The sequence below is a fragment of the Parus major genome, chromosome 2 (assembly GCF_001522545.3).
Source record: "Parus major isolate Abel chromosome 2, Parus_major1.1, whole genome shotgun sequence".
Classification (NCBI taxonomy): Eukaryota; Metazoa; Chordata; class Aves; order Passeriformes; family Paridae; genus Parus; species Parus major.
In genome coordinates, this window is record NC_031769.1 from 75802900 (window position 1) to 75823798 (window position 20899).

General features: G+C 33.0%; 1 protein-coding gene across 8 annotated transcripts in view; it reads left to right on the forward strand.

Annotated features, from left to right (window-relative positions):
* The window catches only part of CDH18 (cadherin 18), a 1344136-nt gene that overhangs the window by 1259227 nt on the left and 64010 nt on the right, over positions 1-20899 (forward strand). For all 8 annotated transcript variants that reach the window (XM_015653084.2, XM_015652999.3, XM_015653058.3 and 5 more), the window contains one exon: positions 18711-18878. In XM_015653084.2, the coding sequence (XP_015508570.1) occupies positions 18711-18878 (168 nt within the window). The remainder of the gene's footprint in view (positions 1-18710; positions 18879-20899) is intronic.

Below are 20899 nucleotides of genomic sequence, written 5' to 3' on the forward strand. Positions count from 1 at the left end.
ACAAGGCAGAATGCTATATTCTGTACTAGATATAAAAAAACTTGTACGCCTTCCAACAGTCACCTCTGGCAGGATATTGCAATAGTCAAGCATTTTAGTTACACACATGCATGTTTTTTTCCCCCAAAGTCATCAAGACAGAAAAATAAGAATTTTATGAAAGAAAATAATCCCTTTCAAATGTTTGGATAGATACAATTTTCCATTACACTTGACAATGATTATGTTAGAAGATACGTATTGTTTTTGAAAAGCTTGGATAACTGAAATCAAAACATTGCATACACTTCCAGAATCACAGAATCAGAGAATTAACTAGGTTTGAAAAAACCTTTGAGTCCAACCAATGACCTAACACTGCATTGTCCACTAGACCATGGTATTAAGTGCCATGTCTAGTCTTAAACACCTCCAGGGACAGTTACTCCACCATCTCCCTGGGCAACCAACTCCAATGTCCAATCACTCTTTCTGTGAAGAAGTTGTTTTTATTTGGGTTTTTCTTTAAGGTCCTTGTAATATTTTATTTTTATGTCCATAAGTGGAAATCCAATTAAAAAAAGAAAAAAAAAAAAAAAAAGATTTAAAATTAACATCTTCAACATTCATCATCTTTAGTCTTTTTTTTCCTTAGAAAGTATCATGAAGCTGTTTTTTTCATCCTGACTGTGAATGGGGAAATATTTTGCTGTTTCAAACTTTGACAGATATGGAAAAATATTTTTAAGATATACTTAATATATATCAGACAGGACATCAAGAGTCTTAGCCAGACACTTTTTCCCCATGTTTCTTCAATGTCCACAAAGGATTAATTGAGTAACTGAAGTATGGATAACTGATGTTTTTGCAGCTACTGACATATCTAGCTAATTATTTAATGCAAATATATTTGCATAGCTAAGAACTAATATAAAGGTTTTATGAGAAATGAAGATTGAAAGTCCTCCAAATCTGGGAGCAAACTTTTTTTTTTATTTTCCCTACTGAGCAAAAAATAATAAAATTTAATAGAAGGCAGCTGTATTTGTATTTTGTAATTATACTTTGAGGAAGAACCTGCTTTCAGGTTTTTGTAGACATAAATAAAGTCTTCCATGGGACTTCTTTTCTCCAGACTGATCAACCCCAGGTCCCTCAGCTGCTCCTCATATGACTCACTCTCCAGACCCTTCACCAGCTCTGCTTCCCTTCTCTGCACACCATCCAACACCTCAATGTCCTGTTCAGCTCTCTGTCAACCAGCACCCATGGGTCCTTTTCCCCAGGCAGAAGAAACCATAGTAGGAAACAAAGGAGTAAAGGCTACAGTCATTAAAAACAGTAGAATAATTGAAATTTTTTGTTGTTGTTGTTTTTAACTTTCAAGGAATTGTTTTGGACATCATAAATTAAGGTTTCTGCCTGACGTTTTCAGTGTTTCAACTGCTGTGATATCTCTTGCAAAATAATTATTAGGATGTTTTGCACATGAGTCTTCATGAAGTTTGGAGAAATCTGTAAATCCCCTAGTGTTAAAGCAGCTTAAGTAGGTGTTTGTTCTCTCTGAGGAAGCTTCAGAGGAGTTATGCCTTTGGGGATTTCTTACTACCCATCATTTTGGACACACACAAAGTTGAGTGCTGCTGCTTTGTTTCTTCACTTCCTTTTCAAGTTGTATTTCATCACAGAGATGAATGGAAAAAATGGCACAAAGCCATAATTATGCATGAAACAAATGATTGTCATTTCTAGTTGACTTTCTTATTCATTTATTCACATAAAATAGCCATATGGTTTATACCTCTTGCATTAAGGGTATACAAATGTAGCAGAAAATAAAACCCTTTGCAAATCATCTGATTCTCAGGGATCAGAGGGTCTGTATGAAGCTGGGTTTAGTTTCTGATCACAGCCAATCTAGCACTGTAAGTCTCCTGGAGTTCAGTCAGAGCTTTCACAACTGTCGAGATGAAGAATGAGGGATGGGACCACCTTGCTTTGAGATGATTTATTGCTCAAGTAGCCAGATAAGATATCAGTCTCAAGGCATGAGATTTAGAGGAGCAACAAGTCAGCCATAGGTCAAGGAAGACATGAGTTTCTTCTTTGCACAGCAATATATAACATTTTAGCCCAATAGGCAGTTGACATGAAGCTTGTTTTCACTTATTAACCTATCACCTTTGCTTAATTTTGCTGCACAGCATCTTTCTCTTAGCCACTAAGCTGACAGGTCATGTACTCATGCACACTTCTGTTATAGTTTCTGGATCTCTAACCCACTCTCTAAGTCACACTATTACAGCTTAAACCTCAAACTATTTTACCTAATATAATTTCTTACCTACTTAAGACATATTCTTACTTATTATAGAAATGTAAGTTTATAATTTCTCTACCCAATGTCTATATACCTTCATCACTGCATCAATCCAAGCTCTTTCTAAGGCTGCAGATTGAACCCTTCATCATCTGTAAAAGTTTCTATTTTACTAACACACAACCACAGATTCACAAATATCTCAGTTTTGTAATTATAGGTGTCATTGTATACAATAAGAACTTGTGCAAGTTCTGATTCACAAATATTGCTGTTTGCCAATCTGATGCCATAGATCTGTCCAAGTTCAGTGAGAACTTACAGAATCCAGGTTCACAAATGCTGCAGTTTATTGAAGCAACAGAATGGCAGGTTGAGGATAGATGGTGATAAATGCACTAACTACAGAGTGTTATATGTTTCAAGACAAAATATATTAACAGATTTATTAGCACTACACACATACAAAGATGCACACACACATATATATATATATATGTGTGTGTGCATCTTTGTATGTGTGTAGTGCTAATAAATCTGTTAATATAACATGTAACAAGTGTTCCTGTGTCCATTCCAATGCCGTTGGAGACACAAAGCTCATCTAAAGTTGTCCCTTTAGGAGAGGGGGAGAGATGGAGTCCATCAATTCATATTGAGCCAGCAGAGATATTGTTTTTACTCTTCTCCCTCTTTTTACCCCAAACTTCTTCTTTTATATTATGTATTTTGGCACTTCCCAAAGGGATGGAACAATCACAGGCTATAGGTGGGATTTTGGTGACTGAGACTTATACATGTAATGCATGTTCTCTTTTCTCTTCATTTGCGTTGTTAGGGCTGTGAAAATTAATAAATAAATAGGGCTTAATGAGGGTCTTCGTTACTTGCTTATTTACTTTCAGTCAGAATTTATAGTTCATACAAAGGTAAAACAAACGCACTGGTCCTCCTCTACCTGCTGAGGCAGAAGTAAAGGCTGTCTGAGCTTCTCCAGAGTGTCTTTGTGAGCATTCTTGTCTCCTTGAAGGACCAGATTTACAAGTCTTGTTGTGTCCAGTGAGGTGGAGTGAGGCTGACAGCCAGTACAGACATGTAGGTGCTCTTCTGTGGCCCACTGAGAGGCATTGAGGCCTCCTCTTGACCCCAGACATCCTTCCAACCTTAGGCCTTGTCTGAGGCTAGTGTGAGATTACCGAGGGGCACAGCTCATGTTTTTCTCAAGAAGCCTCATCGGGTCTTCACTGACTTAAAGCAATTCCACAGCAATTCTGATAATTTACCGCAAAACCAAAGAAAACATATAATTTAGACTTGAAAAATGTGATGACTCCTCCTTCACTTCCCTTCAAAATTCCTTCTGAAGTCAGTTTATTTAAACAGAATTTGATTCCATTCTTTAGGCTTTGCAAATACTCTATTGTTGTCAGGCAATGTTATGCCAGCTGATCAGGAAATACATGTACTAAACACAATCTTTGCATTGAAGTAGAGGATTACAAGTGATGGCTGAAAACCCATTTTCCTTCCGGTGTTTTGCCATTTGATGGGTTTGCAGCTGTGTGTATTTGTTTGAATTATTTCTGCATTACTATAAGCATCTCAGTCTTTTAAGTAGGGAATGCACCTAATGGTCTGGAAAATTGTTTCAATGTTTCTCAAAAGCTGTATGTGACACTGTAGTGTATGGTGCAGTAAACTCTTGTCAGTTAACAGCCATGAATGGGGTGGAATATAGTTATAGATAGTGCACTGTAAAATAAGATATTAAAGTAGCTTTTCTTCTCATTAAATAACTTTTTCAAAAGAGGACAATAATATCCAGTGATACTATTTTTATATATAGATTTTTATCAAGGTATTTATCTTAAACTTGGGTTCTGATTATAATAATCTTTCTGAATATTTTTTTTTAATAAAAATGAAAAAATAATTAAACAAACAACCCCATAAAATATATTTATATACAGTGATCTGTATTTTAACCATCTGTATCTCACTGAATTTCAGTTTCAAGGAAAATAGAACAAGAAACAAAAAAGTTGTACTGTAACAAGACAGGTTAAGGCTAGTCATTACGCAAAATTATAATGAGATTTTTAAAGCACTAGAATGAATTGCCTGTTAAGAAGTGCCAATTTTCTTAAAAGATGTCTTTAAAACATGTTAAATCAACATATACCAGTAATGGTTCAAACACAGTTGATCCATCCTTAGGAGAAGAAGTCCTGTTTCTCTGTGATTCTTTTACTTTATACTCGGGCAGATGCATTTAAAGAAGTAAGATTTAGTGCTTTAAATTGATATTCTTTTAGATTGTATTCATGTAGAAATTAAAGACTCATTCAGGCTGGTAAATATATTGGAGAGGGGATATTAGGGACTATAATAATTTCATTGTTTCCAGAGTGGTTATAACAGTGAAATGTTTATTTCTCATCTTTGAGGAAAAGTAAAACTAATTTTGTTTGGAGTTTCTTTTCTGGGGAAATGTAACTGTTTCATTAAAAACGTGAAATTCAAACTTTTCTACTTTTTTTTTTTTTTTTTTGAGTCTATAACATATCACACAAAAATCAGCTAAGATCTATTAAGGAGACTAATGAGTATTGTCACAAAATACAAGAATTAGCCTAACCTGCAAAGAAGATACTTGCTCCAGAGCTATCATTGAATGAATGGGCTGGATGGATTTCTGGGAAAAGTAGGTAAAGAACAAAACACAGATATAGTATATCTCCTGTTTCTTTCTGGTACTTTTGGAAGTATATGATCATCTGTATTAGACACCAACATGTACAAACTGCAGTTGCTCTGTGCATTGTCAGGAAGTTCTTTGTTTTCAGGATGCACCAAACCATGGAACAACTAAAGACTCAGTTTACAGTGGAAGATCTCTTTACTCCCTGAATGCATGACACTAGCTGTGTAGGTCCTTATCATCTGTTTAGTATCTCAATGGAAATCTAAACTGGGATATTTCATAGTGAGCATCAGCTAGTTATATTTGCTGTATATAGGAAAAAGACACAGAATTCTTAAAGCCATTCAGAATAAAGTTTTGGACAGGTTATACAGAACTTAGGTTGAAAAACATCCCAGGATGGATAGAAACACTGGTTAGAAATTGGTTCTCTTTTTTGTGTAGTATTTTATTATAGTGTTACACCATTTTTTACAGTGTAAGATTCTAATTTATGTAAAATTGAACACTTGAGGCTAGATTGTCACATGATAAATGTATCCTTTTCATAACATTTGTCTCCTCAGTTCAAAAGAAGGGAGGAAAGAATTGAACATTACGCCGATACACACACATGCATATACAGCAGGAAAGGAGCATGAAATATCCTTCTTTTATTTTCTTTCCCTCTTTTTTACTTGAGTCCTTGTTGGATAAGTTATTGACAACTCTTGCACTTCTATGCTATAGCCAATATTATTTCATCATAAAAGCTTATTGTATTAAACTCATTTTATTGTCCATAAACAGAGGAGTGAGAACATTGCTCTGTTGCAAACTAAGATACGTAGCCACAGAACAAAACAAACAACAAGAAAAAGCGGTCCTTTTAGCAATATAGAAATACTCACAGTTGATGATGTAGTGCAGTGTTTAAATAAACTTAATAGGAGTTCTTATGTGAAAAAAATCTATACTAAAGTGTTTAGAATATTTCATAGGATTTCTTGAAATGTGGTGTGTTCCTCAACAAGATCATTTCAAATGACACTCAAGAATTTTTCAGTGTACAGCTGAAGGACAGTGTAAGTTGGTAGAAATTAATAGGCACTTTCATAAGCACTTTTAGAACATCAGACATTATAATTTGGTTTGTATTGCTCATTAAAATATATGTACAGTATATTGATATATTTGTCTGTTTTCCATTTTGCATCACTAAAAAGAGATCATCTTTCCTCCAGAGAAAGCGTAGCCTTAATAATGAGGCACAAATACAAAAAAAGCATTTTGTAGCTTTCAGACTTCATAATTGCAGGGCTGGCAGTTTAAAAAAAAGATTAGATACTTTTGGAAATCTGAGAAAAAGTTATGTTCTTCATATATTTTCTCACTGTTTGCTCAATATGTCCCTTTGAATATAGTGTTCACTAAATTCAGTAAACATATATAATTGTCAAGATTTCCTTTATGTCATTATAGAATATGAATTTAATTCATAAATCCCTGGTGTGACAAGTCAGTATTTTTTTATAGGCCTTTAAAATAACAATAGTCTTAAAGAAGAAAATAAAAAATTCCATTTTGACAGATTTATGAGAATTTATGGTGTTTATGCAGGACTGTCATACGCAGACATGTCTTCAGTCCTTTTCTAGAAAAAGCTTTCAAAAGTGCATCTAAAAACACGTGGAACTGAGAGGACTTCAAAAAAGTTCCCTAAATGCTGGATTTGTAATGCTCAAATAAATAGTGAGAACTTGTAAAATGCACAGAGCTGCAACCATAGACAATGGAAGGGAAGACCTTGTGTGCCTCTGGGCACTAAAGTACAGCATTTTTCCTGAAACCAAAATGTAATGGTAATCTATGTTTGAATTATATACATACATTATGCAGCAGTCATACTCTGAGCAGCACCTTTCTAAAACTTGAAAATATGAAGAGACTATTGCTATGGGTCAAAGGGGCTGTTCTGGAGCCAGCTGGCCTGGGGTGCTTTCTAATCATCCCTAAATATTTGCTATGAATCATGATATGTATTGCACATAAAAATTGGAAGGAGTTCTGACTCCAAAGTGTGTGCCCAAGTAGTTAGTTCATTTACTGGTCTGTGAAGCACTGGCTTTGTCGTGGACATGAATTCATTTCCAGGGACATGGGAGTTCCTGGTTTGGATTCTCACCTGGCGCCTGCATGACAAATAACAGACAAGCATTGGACTGTTGGAACTTTGGTCCTAAATGTTCTGCCATTTGGTCAATATCACTTAGGAAATCATAAATTTTCAACAGTTAATAAGCAGTAGTATTATCCAGGACATAATAAAGGATCAAAACCTTCTTTCTCCCTAATCTAATCACTGTCCCCTGCTTTACACAGAAAGACAGAATCCTTTCTGTTCTTCTGCAAATTGGAGATACACGAAACTAAGGGTGAAGGGAATGATTTGAAATTTCATTGTCCAGGGTTAAGGCTGATTTCTCAGAGACAAGCAGGCACCCTTAATTGCAGGCCATGTTTTTAAATGACAGTTGTAAGGCATTTACAGTTGAAAATTGCACATTTTATCTATATTATCTTGCTATTGTGTAAAACAAATTATCTTGCTAGGGCTTTATTTTTTTTCAAAATTAGAACAAAAATAGATTTAATGTTCTTTGACAACTTCTAGAAACCTCAAATATCCTGATCCTAAAAAAGAGATTTTGTTATAATCAGATCAATATATTAATGTATTTTCCAAACTATGCATGTGTAGGGCATTAAAATATCTTAAGAGCCTGAAGATATACGTGTCATTTTCCTTTGACAAATGAAATTTTTTAAAAAAGAGTAGTAAAAGTCTGTTCTTCAGTCTTTCTCAAAATTACTTCTGTAATCCATTTCACAAAAAACCCTAAGTGATATTGTAGTACTATTATGGATCACCATGTAAAAGTTTTGTGCATGTCAAAATATAATTTTAAGTTTTACTTTTTTGTCTGCTGACAATCAGAATGCAACTTTTTGTTATGTCTTTGGAAGCATTTAAGATAATTTATTAGGCAGTATATTCTCTGAAGTCAAGCTGTAGATTTTCCCATACATAGGCTAATGTTTGACACTAAAAAAGAACTTTACAACTGTAAGAGATTCTAATCAAAATTAAGAAACTATTGTTGACAGAAATAGGCAACGTCTACTCGTGCTAAAGCAGCTACTGTGCACCATTTTCACTTCATGAGAAATTATATATTAGAAGTTTTCTTACAGAAACAGAGCTACTTAAATACAGCAGAAAAATACCCATAGCATTTGTGCAAATGTGAAAGTACTTAAAATAATCATGCTTCATTTTAATTTTCAGTTTGCTCAGAGCTACCACAAATAATTTTTGCAAATAACTGTGCAAAATCTAGAAAATACATAGTTCTTTGTAGTTGTCTCTTGACTTAAATCTATATAATTTTCAATATTTGATTGAATTTACAATAGCAGAGTTTTAGGAAGTCAGAATTTTATTTTACACTCACACTGTTTGTTTCCTTAAATCTTGTCTCGTAAGATGAAGTTTGAATTTCTTCATGAGAGTTTCATTAGTAGAAGTATACAACTCACAAAGCTTCTTTCTGTAATTATTGCATGCTCTATATTGGAGCATTACTGTACCAGATAATGGACTTCACTTGCATGCTAAACTTTGTCCAGTAAGACAAGACAGTAAAATACTTTGGAGAGTCTTAAATGTAAGATTGGAAGTAGAGATAGAGAGATTTTAATTTAGTTGCCTGTTCATAAGAGGAAACAAATGGCCCAAATAGGTATGCTGTCTGTATATCCTGTTCTTGACCTCAAAACATAGGCTCAAATACATATTTTTATCTTCACCTGTGATTTTATCAACATTTTGGTATTAAAAAATTGTACTTATTATCCATATTCTCAGGAGCTGTAACAGCAACCTTGCTCATATAAGACACTCTTCCCTGATATGAACTTCCATCACCAGTAACACCTGTAGAGCAAAAAACTCATCAACTAGATTACTGGATTGACAACTTAGTCCTAATTGTACTAAGAAGCTTTTTGCCTAAAAATAACAGATAAGATTCTTTACTGGTGTCAGTCAGCATAACTTCATTACCTTGATATGAAGTATCTGGATTTATACTGTATCAAGATTGACAATATGAGGTTCTGCTCACCCTCATTGGGTATATACTATAAGAAGGTCTTAAGGAGGATGGACAAGAAAAGTATTTGACAGTTCCAGACATGGCAGGTGATAATAGTTGCAATATCTGCACTAGAAAAACTCCTATCCACTCTGTATGGGACTCCGCATTCATCTGGTACCATGGATTTTTATGTTTCCCCTAGTACATAATTTCTTTAATTTTATATCAGATATGTAGATACTCTAAATTTCTTTAGATATGCTGTTTCATATTACTTCAGATCATTCAAGAGATTTAGAAAATGGAGCAACACATTCAGAGAAATGCTTGTTATAGTAGATTAAATTTAGGGGATAGACTTCTTATATAGACATATATAAAGAAAACACTGGGTAAAAATCTGTGCTTTATTCAATTAAAGAAGAATGCTGATAATTCTGAATGAAAACTTCTATACTGCTCTGAATTGCTGTTTCATTTTGTCGTTATAATTAGAAACGGGGTATTTTTATATAGCCTGTGGTGTGGTGTTCAAGAACAGTTAGGCCAAGAATAACAATTTAGCCTGACAATAGGTAGTTAAAAAAAGTGAGTGATTGGATCTTAAATAAACAGCCTTCTTCCTTATGAACTTTAAAAAACAATCCTACTCCTCCTAAATGTTAGTAGAGTAGGGAATCAGGGTTTTTTTAATTTTTAATTTATATTTTAAAATTGCTGTAATAGTATAATTTAAGGTAAGCCATGTTAAAGAAAACTGCTTTGTTCTTTGTTAATGAAGGTTTATTTCCTAGTGATTGGTTTATAAGTACATTTGAATAAGTTTCAATGAATCTTCATGTCATTATTTAGAACATGCACTTAGAGCAATCATTGACCTTTTGTATCAAACTGTAAATCAAGGTAAGCCTATTATCTGTATTGTCTTACTGTGAATTTTTTATATGAAATGGAGAAATTGAAAATAATTTTAGAAATTTTATGTGGTTTAGAAAGGAGCATATTGAGGTCCACTTTTTAAAGGCATTCCAGGTCCTCAGAAGGCAAGAATTTGGACAAGATGAACCCCAGTGAAGGAAAAAACATCCCTGACACTGCTATTGATCTGTTTTCTTGCACTTTGTTTATTAAGCTTATTGATGACTGAGCAAGTAAACTGAGTTTTAAGTTGGTAGGTTTTGTTGTGTTCTCATGGGGAGAATTAAAAACTGAAGGTCAAAGCAAAGACTGTTGCATTTTTGAGTAATTTTAAATGAGAATGGTAAGTAGGAAGAAGAAAAGGAAAGGATATTTTTTTTTTCCTTTTCATTTTTTCTTATAGAACCCAGCATGGAAGTCTTTAATATACGATGTTTGAAATTATGGCACTTGTGCTTTGTTTCATGAAGTTGTATAACTTCCCTCACTCTGGGTAACAAAATCACGACTTTTCCAGGACAAATAACAAAATATATGCAGAGTTATTCTTAAGTAAGTCTTGATCCAGTAAGAGTTTTTGAGAGTCAGAGACAGAATTTTCAAATTTGTGATTTTTCCAAATTCAGCATAATTTCGAATGCAGACAGTGCTTGTTTCAAGTCAAGAGGTGTCCAATGCTAATACGTACAGCAGAAGTTGAGCACTTTGTTGAATAATGTATTCAGTCAAATTAGAAACAGCTGTATAAAATTGATTTGTGTTATATTTTATGCTTTGTGTGACCTTACTATGAGGTTTTTTAATTTACTGTGGTGTGAGAGTGCCTCTTTTCCACAAGTTACCCCAGTAATTCAGTAATGCAGTAATCATTTTCTTGATAGCAGTGTTCTGTAACAAATGAACAACAAAGACTGCTGTAAGTCAATCCTAAGATTTATTGTACTTCCGAGTAGAGATTTATCTTTTCTCTGACTAGATCTTTCTGACTTTTGGGTTAATAATTCCTGATTGAATCTCAACAGAAGTCGATAGCTACCTATTATGTCACCTTACACACAAAGATTTTGTGGATGTTTGGTCTAAGAAAGAAAATAGTATTTGTGAACATTTTTCAGATTCTTTATAAGATTCCTTTAAATTTCATTTATATATCACCATCATTTTTGTGTCCATAAGAAAATTCTGAAAATTTTGGTTCACCTAAACCTGCCACAGACACATTTTCAGCATTTGAAAATATTTATTTGGTATCTGCCGTGGCTCCTTAATCAGCCTTCTGTTTATCCAGAGTACAGTTTTAGATATTTTTTTCTCTTATGCAACTTGAACTAATACTTTTTACTGTGTGAATAGATTAGGATTTTTATACAAGTACAGAAGCTTCAAATAATTTAAAAATGTTTTGGTCATTAGTTTTGCTTTTCAAGAGAACATTATGATAATACTCTTTTCTAGAATTTTTCTGTCAAGGACCTCTAAGGAAACCAATTACTCATATTTTAAGGTAGTTGTATTATATATACATATCTACATATTTACACTCTGATACACTATATCTAGCACTAAAGCACTTCCCACAATTAAAAATTGGTTTTTTTATTGATGGTATTCTGCTGGTTATTGAATTTAATAGTTTTTCTTTAAAAAGGTATTAGCTTGTATGGCCACTGTCATGTGACATTAACAGAATTGTTTTCCTTGTCATCCAGGTATCCAGGATCGATGGAAAAAATTATTCATATTTGCATGTTGACACCAGTCTCAATGCATTTCATTCACATTTTTCAGATAAGCATACTGAAGTGCTCAGTAAGGTTGCATCTTAAGTGACTTACAAAAATTGTGTTATGCTATAATGCTGTAACATCCATAACATGTTATACAAGGGTCAGTGAAGCACTGCTGTTCAGTAGAACACTCGTGGGTGTGTAAGGAGTGAGTATCACAGGGAGAAAAAACCACAACCAATGTGTAAATGCTTGGTGTGTTGGCTAAGCCGGTCTTCTTACTGACAAATAATCTGAATTATATGTCTTGACCTTGTCAGTCAATTGTAATTAAATTATTCAAAAGACAAAATTTTGTCTAAATGTGGAATCTTTTCAAGACCGTATGTTGAATTCAGTTTTTTTATTAGCTGGGCACCACTTTGAACCTATTAGAAAGGGGGGATTTATATCCATAATCATTGTCTATCTTCTTGCCTCTTATCAAGGTGATCTACTTTAAAAAAGAAGCCAAAATATTATTCAAAATAATGGGAAAGTATGCTAATTATCTCAAATTATTTAGATATATTATTATGCACTTATTAAAGACAAAAAGTTTAATTTGCATAAAAAATAATTTATTAATAGTAGATGAGAAATATGAAATAAAATCTGTGGCTCCATCTTTATTTTCTTTCATTATGAAGGAAGTAATAAGGAGCTTTGGATTATTACTGGAATATTAGCAGCTTTAACCTTCATCTGCATCTTTCTTTGTCATTTTTATAGAAGTATATATTAAAGATATGTTTGTGTAGGACAGAAGGTATGTGACATTACAAGAAGAAATGTTCAATAGTAGCGCCCTATTCCATTTTAAGAGAGCATGATTTCCAAGCTTTTGAATATAAGTAGTTAAAATTCAGGTTTTTTTAAACTCTTGTCAAATGTGATGTTCTTTGAGAAGATTCATGTACTTAATTCCCATCTGCTATGTTCAGAGGTGCATCCCCTTTTTACTTAATTGTTTTGTTTGTCACATGTCATTAGGTTGTTTCTCCTCACAAAGGATTAAATTCCCATAAGAAGTTTATATCTGAAGAAATTGCACTTACCAAGTAATTTAATTACTTCCAGCACTCTTTGCGTGTGTCATGGCAGCAAATTTTTAATTTAATTAATTTGATTGTCCCACAATGAAAACTGGGAGGTGCCGTGATCACATTTGATATCCATGCAATTGCCACATAAATTGGTGTATTTTCCACTCAGTGAAAATTTCATCATATTTCTTGATTTAGGAGGCATCAGCAAAATACCTTTTTTTATTTTGTAATTTCTGTATGTTATTCATTAAGATGAGTAACCTCTTAGCTTTAGAGAAGGATATTTTTTATTAATATTTATTTTAAAATATTTGTTTTCTCCTGGAGATATTAATTGTAATACAATCAGTCTGGTCAATCAACTCCTGCTTTTAATACCAAATGAATGCTATTCTAGCCTATTTTTTAAAAATGTTTACTATTTTCCTTTTAAAATATTCTTACTTTTTATTTTTTAGAAGTTGTCCTTAAATGTTGGATACATGTATTTCATTTCAATGCTAATTTTCTTTAAGGAAGGCTATACTGTCTTGTGGTACTATTGTCATGACCAGAGGAGAAAATTGACCACTAATTGTAATTTCTATAGTGCTATGACTTTCATCCATGAAGTGTGTAGGTATGTCCCTGTAAAGGAACAAAATGTTAGTTATATAAAGCAGATCTAAATCAAAGGGCTAGATTTAAATCCATCTTTGTTATAAAAGAATTCAGAATGTAATCAGTAAGACCATAAGCTTTATATTGCAGTTTTGTGTTTACAGTTACATTTTGAATTAAATCACAAATTCAAGTCTACGTCTATTGAGAGTTCTAAATTTTAACTTTCTTTTGAAATTTTAAGGAAAAAAAAGTATTGGCTGACTTTTTAAGTATCTGTCTTAAAATGGAAAAATTGTGCTTCTCTTTCAAGGTGGAATAATATTAGAATTCAAAATGTGTTTTAATATATAGGATATGTTCAGAATATTAAGTTACAATAAAATAAGCTAAATTCATACCCTAGAAAAAGCAGTGATAAAAAAGTGCTTTCATTCCAAAAGAAGGAATAATATTATTAAATTACCACCTGAAACACTTTAAATCCCTCAGTAAATTGTAAATCCCACATTTAGCTAGCTATTAAATAGATATTTAAAATTACATTTGAATCATAATTGTCTATGATCGTGGCATGACTGATATATTAGAAACTAGAATATGGAGGTTCATATGTGACCCACTGGCCTTTCATCAAATCTCTAGAGACCATGATCATGTTCCAACAACAGAATGGAAATTTTCCAGTCAAAAAATTCTTACTTCCCCATGACAAAATAGTTTGCCATTAAAGTGGAGTTGTGTGATTATTTTATTTTTTGTTTTCCCCACTAAATAGAAAACCTCTGAGCTCAAAATATTAAAATACACCCTGTTTTTTTGGGTACAATTCAGACATCATTCAGGAGTAGGCTGTAAAATAATATTCTGCAGTGGTTACTGAACCTAAATGAGTTCTTACTTTGTGTAAGGAAAAAGATAAATTCTTTCAAGTGTACCAGACAAATGGGTAGGTACTTAGTAAAATACTTCAGTAAATGCATAGCTGCGCACCTGGCTGTGGAAAATATTTTCTTAGTATTTGTCTCCACTTGAATTAAAAAGTCTTGATTTTTACAGTCTCAGTTACTGTAGATCCTTCTTATGTAGCTTTTCTTTCATGTAAGTTAAATGGTTCTTCGCAGAATGCTAAAAAAGAAGACATAACACATGGTCAGATGCTGCAGAGCATAGAAGTATCTTTAAGAAAATTTGGTAAAAAAAAGGGTATTGACTGCAATTCAGTAACAGGAGTTAATTCAGAGAGCCTGAGAGGGAAGTAAAACTTGCAAAAAATAAAGTTATTTTCAGGACTTTCTCAAATCCAGAAATGTTCGGGAAAAAGGAAGAAAAGGAGCTATCCGCAGTAGTAGATATACCAATCTTTCATCTCAGTGTTCTTTTTTCCCAGTTTTATCTTATACTTTGAGGATAAATGCAGGACCATCATGAAGAAATGTCACGATTGCAAAAGGTTGTGAAGAACTTGCAGTATAGAGAAATAAGCTTTTGTGGTTATGGGCAAGAGGAGGAAAAACATAATCAAGTTTAATAGCATTATATAATAAAATTACTTATTAGACAAATATAGTTTAGTTTTAAGTAGTCCTGTGAATAGCAGGGGATTGGACTTGATCCTTATTCGTCCAATTCACTTTAAGAGATTCTATGGTTCTACAGCAATTCTGGTCTCATTAATTTGGAAATGTCACTTGAGAAAAATGATATTTTTATTATTCAATTAAAGATCAGTCATAAATATCATGTATTCTATATAAAAAATAAAAATATTGCAATTAAAATAGGTGTTATTAAAATCTTAACTGGAAAGTAAGTAGGTTTCTCATCATACATGGTCAAGAAAAATAGATTCAAACCGGAAAATTTTATTTTCAAAACTGTCAAATTGTTACACAAACAACAAAAAAAAAATTAAAATTAAAAAACCCTAGAAAAACTCTGGTGTGCTTTATAGGTGAATAAACTTAGAAAAGAAACTGGAAGAACATGTGTTCTGGGAGAGCCTTCCATGTGGGAAAAAAAAATCTCTCATGATTTTAAAATGGAAATAGGTATCACTATTTGTAAGGGCAGAGGTCCAAAGCTGTGTGTTCTTCTTAGCTCCATTCTAATAGATTTACCCGTCCATATGTTGCATTTGATTTTTGACATAGCAGTCAAACTTCTGTAATAAATTCTTTTCTTAATACCAGAAACAGTATGGTGTGTACCTGTAATGACGCCTACATCTTGTTTTTTAAATTTTCTTCTTTTCCTTCCTACTAAAGATGGATAAATACTGAAGGCATAGCTGAAAGTACTTGGTTAACAGGGTCACAGTGCTGCCTTAAAAATATGAGGCAAAATTAAGGCTGTGTTTAAATTTAAAAAACCTGTGACAGCTTTCTATTTCAGGTTTTTTTTTTTTTTGGTAACTGTTTTAGTCAGGGAAATATCTTTCTTGAGATGAACTTCCTGTCTTTTTGTGGGATATATAACCCCTGCCAAGCATACAGAAGATACTCAGGGGCAATTCCAACTTTAAAAGAAACTGGAGCATTTAATATTATCTTAGTGAAAAAGGCAACAAAGTTCTCTTTACACATTTTGGGATCAATAGTGAAACTTGAGATTATACATGATTTAGTGCTGCACTGCCAGGACAGTTGGTGGAGTTGCTAGTGACAAGGACAGAGCATTAGGGTCCTCACAGTAGTTACATACCTCACACTGATGATACGATTTCAAGATGTATAAATGTATATGAAACCCAGGAAAAAGAGGGAACTGAATCTTCTCTTACCTTCTGCCTTCAGCCCATCAAAACTTTAAAACTAGTTTTCTTATTCTAAACTTTGCATACAATGTTTTGAAATTAAGAACCTGCCCAATTTCATTGTCTCAGTTTTCAGTTTTCAGAGAAGAGGAATTTGCTGTGAGACAGATTAAATTATTAGTCATGATCAGTCATCCACAAATCCTTATTAACTATCTACATGTCTTGACTCAGTAGCATACCCCTTGAAGCAGAGGAAAGTAAGCATTAATCAGGGGAATTTCTGTTTGTTTAAATTAATTTCAAAATGCAAGTGGCTAATACTAGGGAGGATAGTGTAGAAGATATGTTCTACTATGTTACATTTGGTTTGTTACAAGTTGAAATGGAAGTGTTTTTTAAAAAATCCCATACTTCTTATGTGCATGTACATAAGCATGATACATTTGGTTTCAATGTAAAAAACAAAAACAATTAATTTGAAAAGTCAAAGCAGGGCATTCTCAGTTCTAGTACATTCCCATATTCCTATTTATCAGTAAAATGAATTCTCAGAAGAGTAGTACCAGATTTTGTGAACCATATTTAATTTGATGAAAATGCATATTTAAATTATAGCAGTTCCTTTTATCTAAAGGACTCCGTAAATTTCCTTTTCTAAATGTATAGTGTGTATAAGTCATGGTTATTTTCAATATATCATGTTGGAATTTCTGAAAAAATATCTATTTCAAAAGGTACCATTTTAAGAAAAAAAGCACTGATGAACTAAATTAGACTGGTATACTATTTTTAGCCAGTTTGTCCAAATCTACACTTCTGATGGAAAGTAACTTACAGTGCAAAACTGTGTTAAAATAATTCTAAAACTTCATGGATACTTAAAAAATATTCTTTGTGCATGGATCTCCTTATTTTTGTGTGATTTGCTTTCAGAAGAGAATGGAAACAATGGTATAAACTACATGATTTTTTCCATTTTATATGTAATAATGGCTAAATGATTTTATTGAAGAAATGCAAAAAAGGTATTTTTAAAACACAAAGAAAAATATGCTCTGGAAAATACTTTTTACATAATCTGAATCTGTGGGAATCAAAAGAGCTTGAGAATCGTGCTGCACATAAAATTCTTCTGAAGAGTATGGCTCTACTTCTTAAAATTCCTTGCATTAGTAATTATTATATGATTAAAATTTACCCAGAAGCAACATCTGATGATGCTATGGTATATTTACTTACTGGTTACAGCAAGAGCTCACTTTCAGAATCCAACAGAAGTTAAGCTAAAATTTTATCTCTTTAAAAATGTTATGTTAATAAATTGGGCATTTTACATATTTCTTTATTAATGTCTATGAAACTCTCTCTCGTCTATAAATGTATTTTATGTATTGGTGTGCTCAGAACTGGACCCAGCACTCCAGATTTGATGAGCAGAGGGGAAAGATCCCCTCCCTCAACCTGCTGGCAATGCATTTCATGATGGAGCCTGAGAAGATGTTGGCCTCGTTTGCTGCAATGACACATTGCTGGCTCATGTTCAATTTGAGGACCACACCAGATTCTTTTCTGAAAAGCTCCTTCCCAATTTGTCGGTCCACAGCACTTACTGGTTCCCTACTACTGCATTTGACATTTCTCTTTACTGAATTCCATGATTTTTCTGTCAGTCTGTGATCAAAGAGATTAACAGGTTTAATTTACGGGTATCATCATAGGTGAAAGAGGTCTCCTTATTGAAGCTGTGCCAACAGAGTTGTCTGTTCCTGCTTTTATCTTAATCTTTGCTTCTATATGTTTAGGTAACTAAATGTGAAAAAAAATCTGATGATGATGGATAAAAAATATTAATTTTAGCATCATTCAATATTGGTTTTCTCTCTCTAACATAGTAATAACAATAAAAAGTTTACCTTTTACTTTGCAATTATTAAGTCCAGCATAAACAAAAATCTATATGTTTGACATGTATCCAAAACAAAACTAAATCTATTAAAAATTTTTCAAATAAGAAAATCTAGCTTTGGGGTAGTTTTAAGAGTTATGATTAATATTAAGATATTAATTAAGAAATTATATTTTGTTAGAATTTCGTTAGAAAACACCTTGTGTCGTATTCCTTGGGGTAAGAGTTCCAAGTAATTAGTTTTTCTATTAAGTAGCTATTTAAAGAGTTACATGAGAAAACATTGTTCTTTTGGCAATGTAACTTTAGGTCAGGAATGTTACAAATGTTATTATAATTATTTAATAATATAGTAATTGATTGAATAAATATTGTTTGAAATTCTTCATATTATCCAGCAGGTTTACTGTCTAGCAGCATCTAGAGTTGTGTTTTATGCATGTATGTATATGGCACAAATAACTGAAAACAACTTAACTCCTCCTTTTCTTTAAAAAAAAGTTATACCCAGCCTTTGCTTTTGCTTGAAGTGAATCTTGATCTTTTGTTTGTTTTCTTTCCCTCACAGGAGTCATCAGGACTGCCTTGCACAACATGGACAGGGAAGCCAGAGAGCATTATTCCGTTGTCATTCAAGCCAAAGATATGGCTGGGCAGGTCGGAGGGCTGTCAGGGTCAACAACTGTAAATATCACACTCACAGATGTCAACGACAATCCACCCAGGTTTCCTCAGAGTATGTACAATTTCAACATATAACTGATTTGAAAATCATGTTGATTTTCAGTGAAGTAAGAAGCCATTAGTGAAATCTAGTTAGTAATCAGATTCATGGGGGAAAGGCACCTTGGAAAGCATTTGGATTAACCAACATTTCTAAATTTTCCAGTAGTTCCAGATAAAGCACAGAGACGGCATAGCTAAAATACTGAAACCAGTAAAGATTTCTTTCAGTATAACCAATGGATAGTATAGAGATGGGTTACAAAAATATACTGTTCTCATATGTGGGTTATTATCCAGTCCTTGTTAAATGCATATTTCAAAAACTGTGTGATTTTGATCCCATCAGGGAATGATGATGTTCCTATGGTAGAAAGCAGCAAAAGGCTATTCAGTAAAATATTTAATACAACATTCCTTTGGCTACTTCATATGCATCTATCAACTTTTTTTGCTTCTGCTTTCTCTATACCAAACTAAACTTTTAAGATCAATTACTACATTTCAGCTGGTCAAAACCTAAGGTGTTTGTCACTATTGTTGTGCAATGGTTGAGTCTGACTTTGTCAGAGTGAAATTAATTGCTGGTGTTGATTTTAAACAATATTATCACATTAATATTTCAAGAGTAAATACCAGAACAGAATATCTTAATGTGACCACTAATGGGAAGCTAATTTCTATCCAGCACTTTGGGTACACAATAATCTGACACAGTAGCTGAGATCTTGTAGGAATTCTGAATTCAGTCAACAATTCATTCAAAATTCTTCTGGAACATAAATGCATTTTTTCTGCATATTCACTCAAAGCCAACAAGAATATTGTAATCTGGCTCAGACATTGTGTGAGCTACTGTAGAACATAATGGCCTGGTAGCTATAGGTACATCCACCAGGAAATGCCTTAAGCTGTTTGAATGAAAAGATTTATAAACAACAGTATAGATCACAAGGCTCCAAGGAAAAACAAAGCTCCCAGGCTACACATGTTATATAAAATCTGGCCAAACAGTAAGCAGGCTTATTAAGAGTGTTGTAGAAATGAGTATCTTCTCTGTGCCTCACAAAGACTTGAAAACAAAGTTTTTGAAACACATCCTTAAAAACAGTATTTTTGGTTTTGTGTTTCACAAATTCTTCACTGCATCCATCATTCTATTTAATACTTCCTAACAATTGGAAAGACAAAAGGTAAGGCTTACCTTTGAACACGAGCTAAATTAAAAAGAAAGAATGTCTTATGTTTCCTGCAGACTCAATGGATGCAGGAATGGATCCCTACCTATCAGGTTTCAAGAACTGTCCTCTTTTATTTTGAATGGAAGGGTTTAAATAGCAAACTGATTGGCAAGCAGAAATGTACATTGGCATATGCTTTTATCTGTATTAATATTTTTTTCAGAAGTCAAAGAAACATAAAATGTTCATATAATAATTTATACATTTTACAGGATTCTAATATCATTGAAAATTACAAAATATTTCACATCTAATGAAAACTTATAAAGGCAGAATAAAATTTCATCTTAATATTTATTCTTTTCAACATGAAATGTTATTTCTAGAACAAATCTTGTAGAATACGAACATTTTCTTTCTTTCCTTACAGAAGATTCCTATACACAGTTATGAGTGACATTATTTCTTTTCTCCTTTTCAATAACTATATTTTAAACACCTTGCAAAAGAGCAGTGGCTACATGTTAGTAATAGAGAATGAAAATACGGTTGGTCTAAAAAAGGCTGTGTTGAACTATATACACAAGTCTTTCACTAAAATAAATAATGTCTTTGTTCATTTTTCCTATGTTTCCTTTGTGTGCCATAATTTTCAGTTAAATTTCTCTTCAATTTCCTTATTAGACGGAATGCTAAATGAGACTTACTGAGGCTTGTCACATTCAGAATTGAATTCAAGGGAAGTGCTAACCAAAACTGCCTATATCGAGTGTATAACCCTTGGGACAGGCTGAGCCTCAGCTAAACCACAGACTTTCTTTTGGTTAGTTTCCTTTTCTCCGTTACCATACTT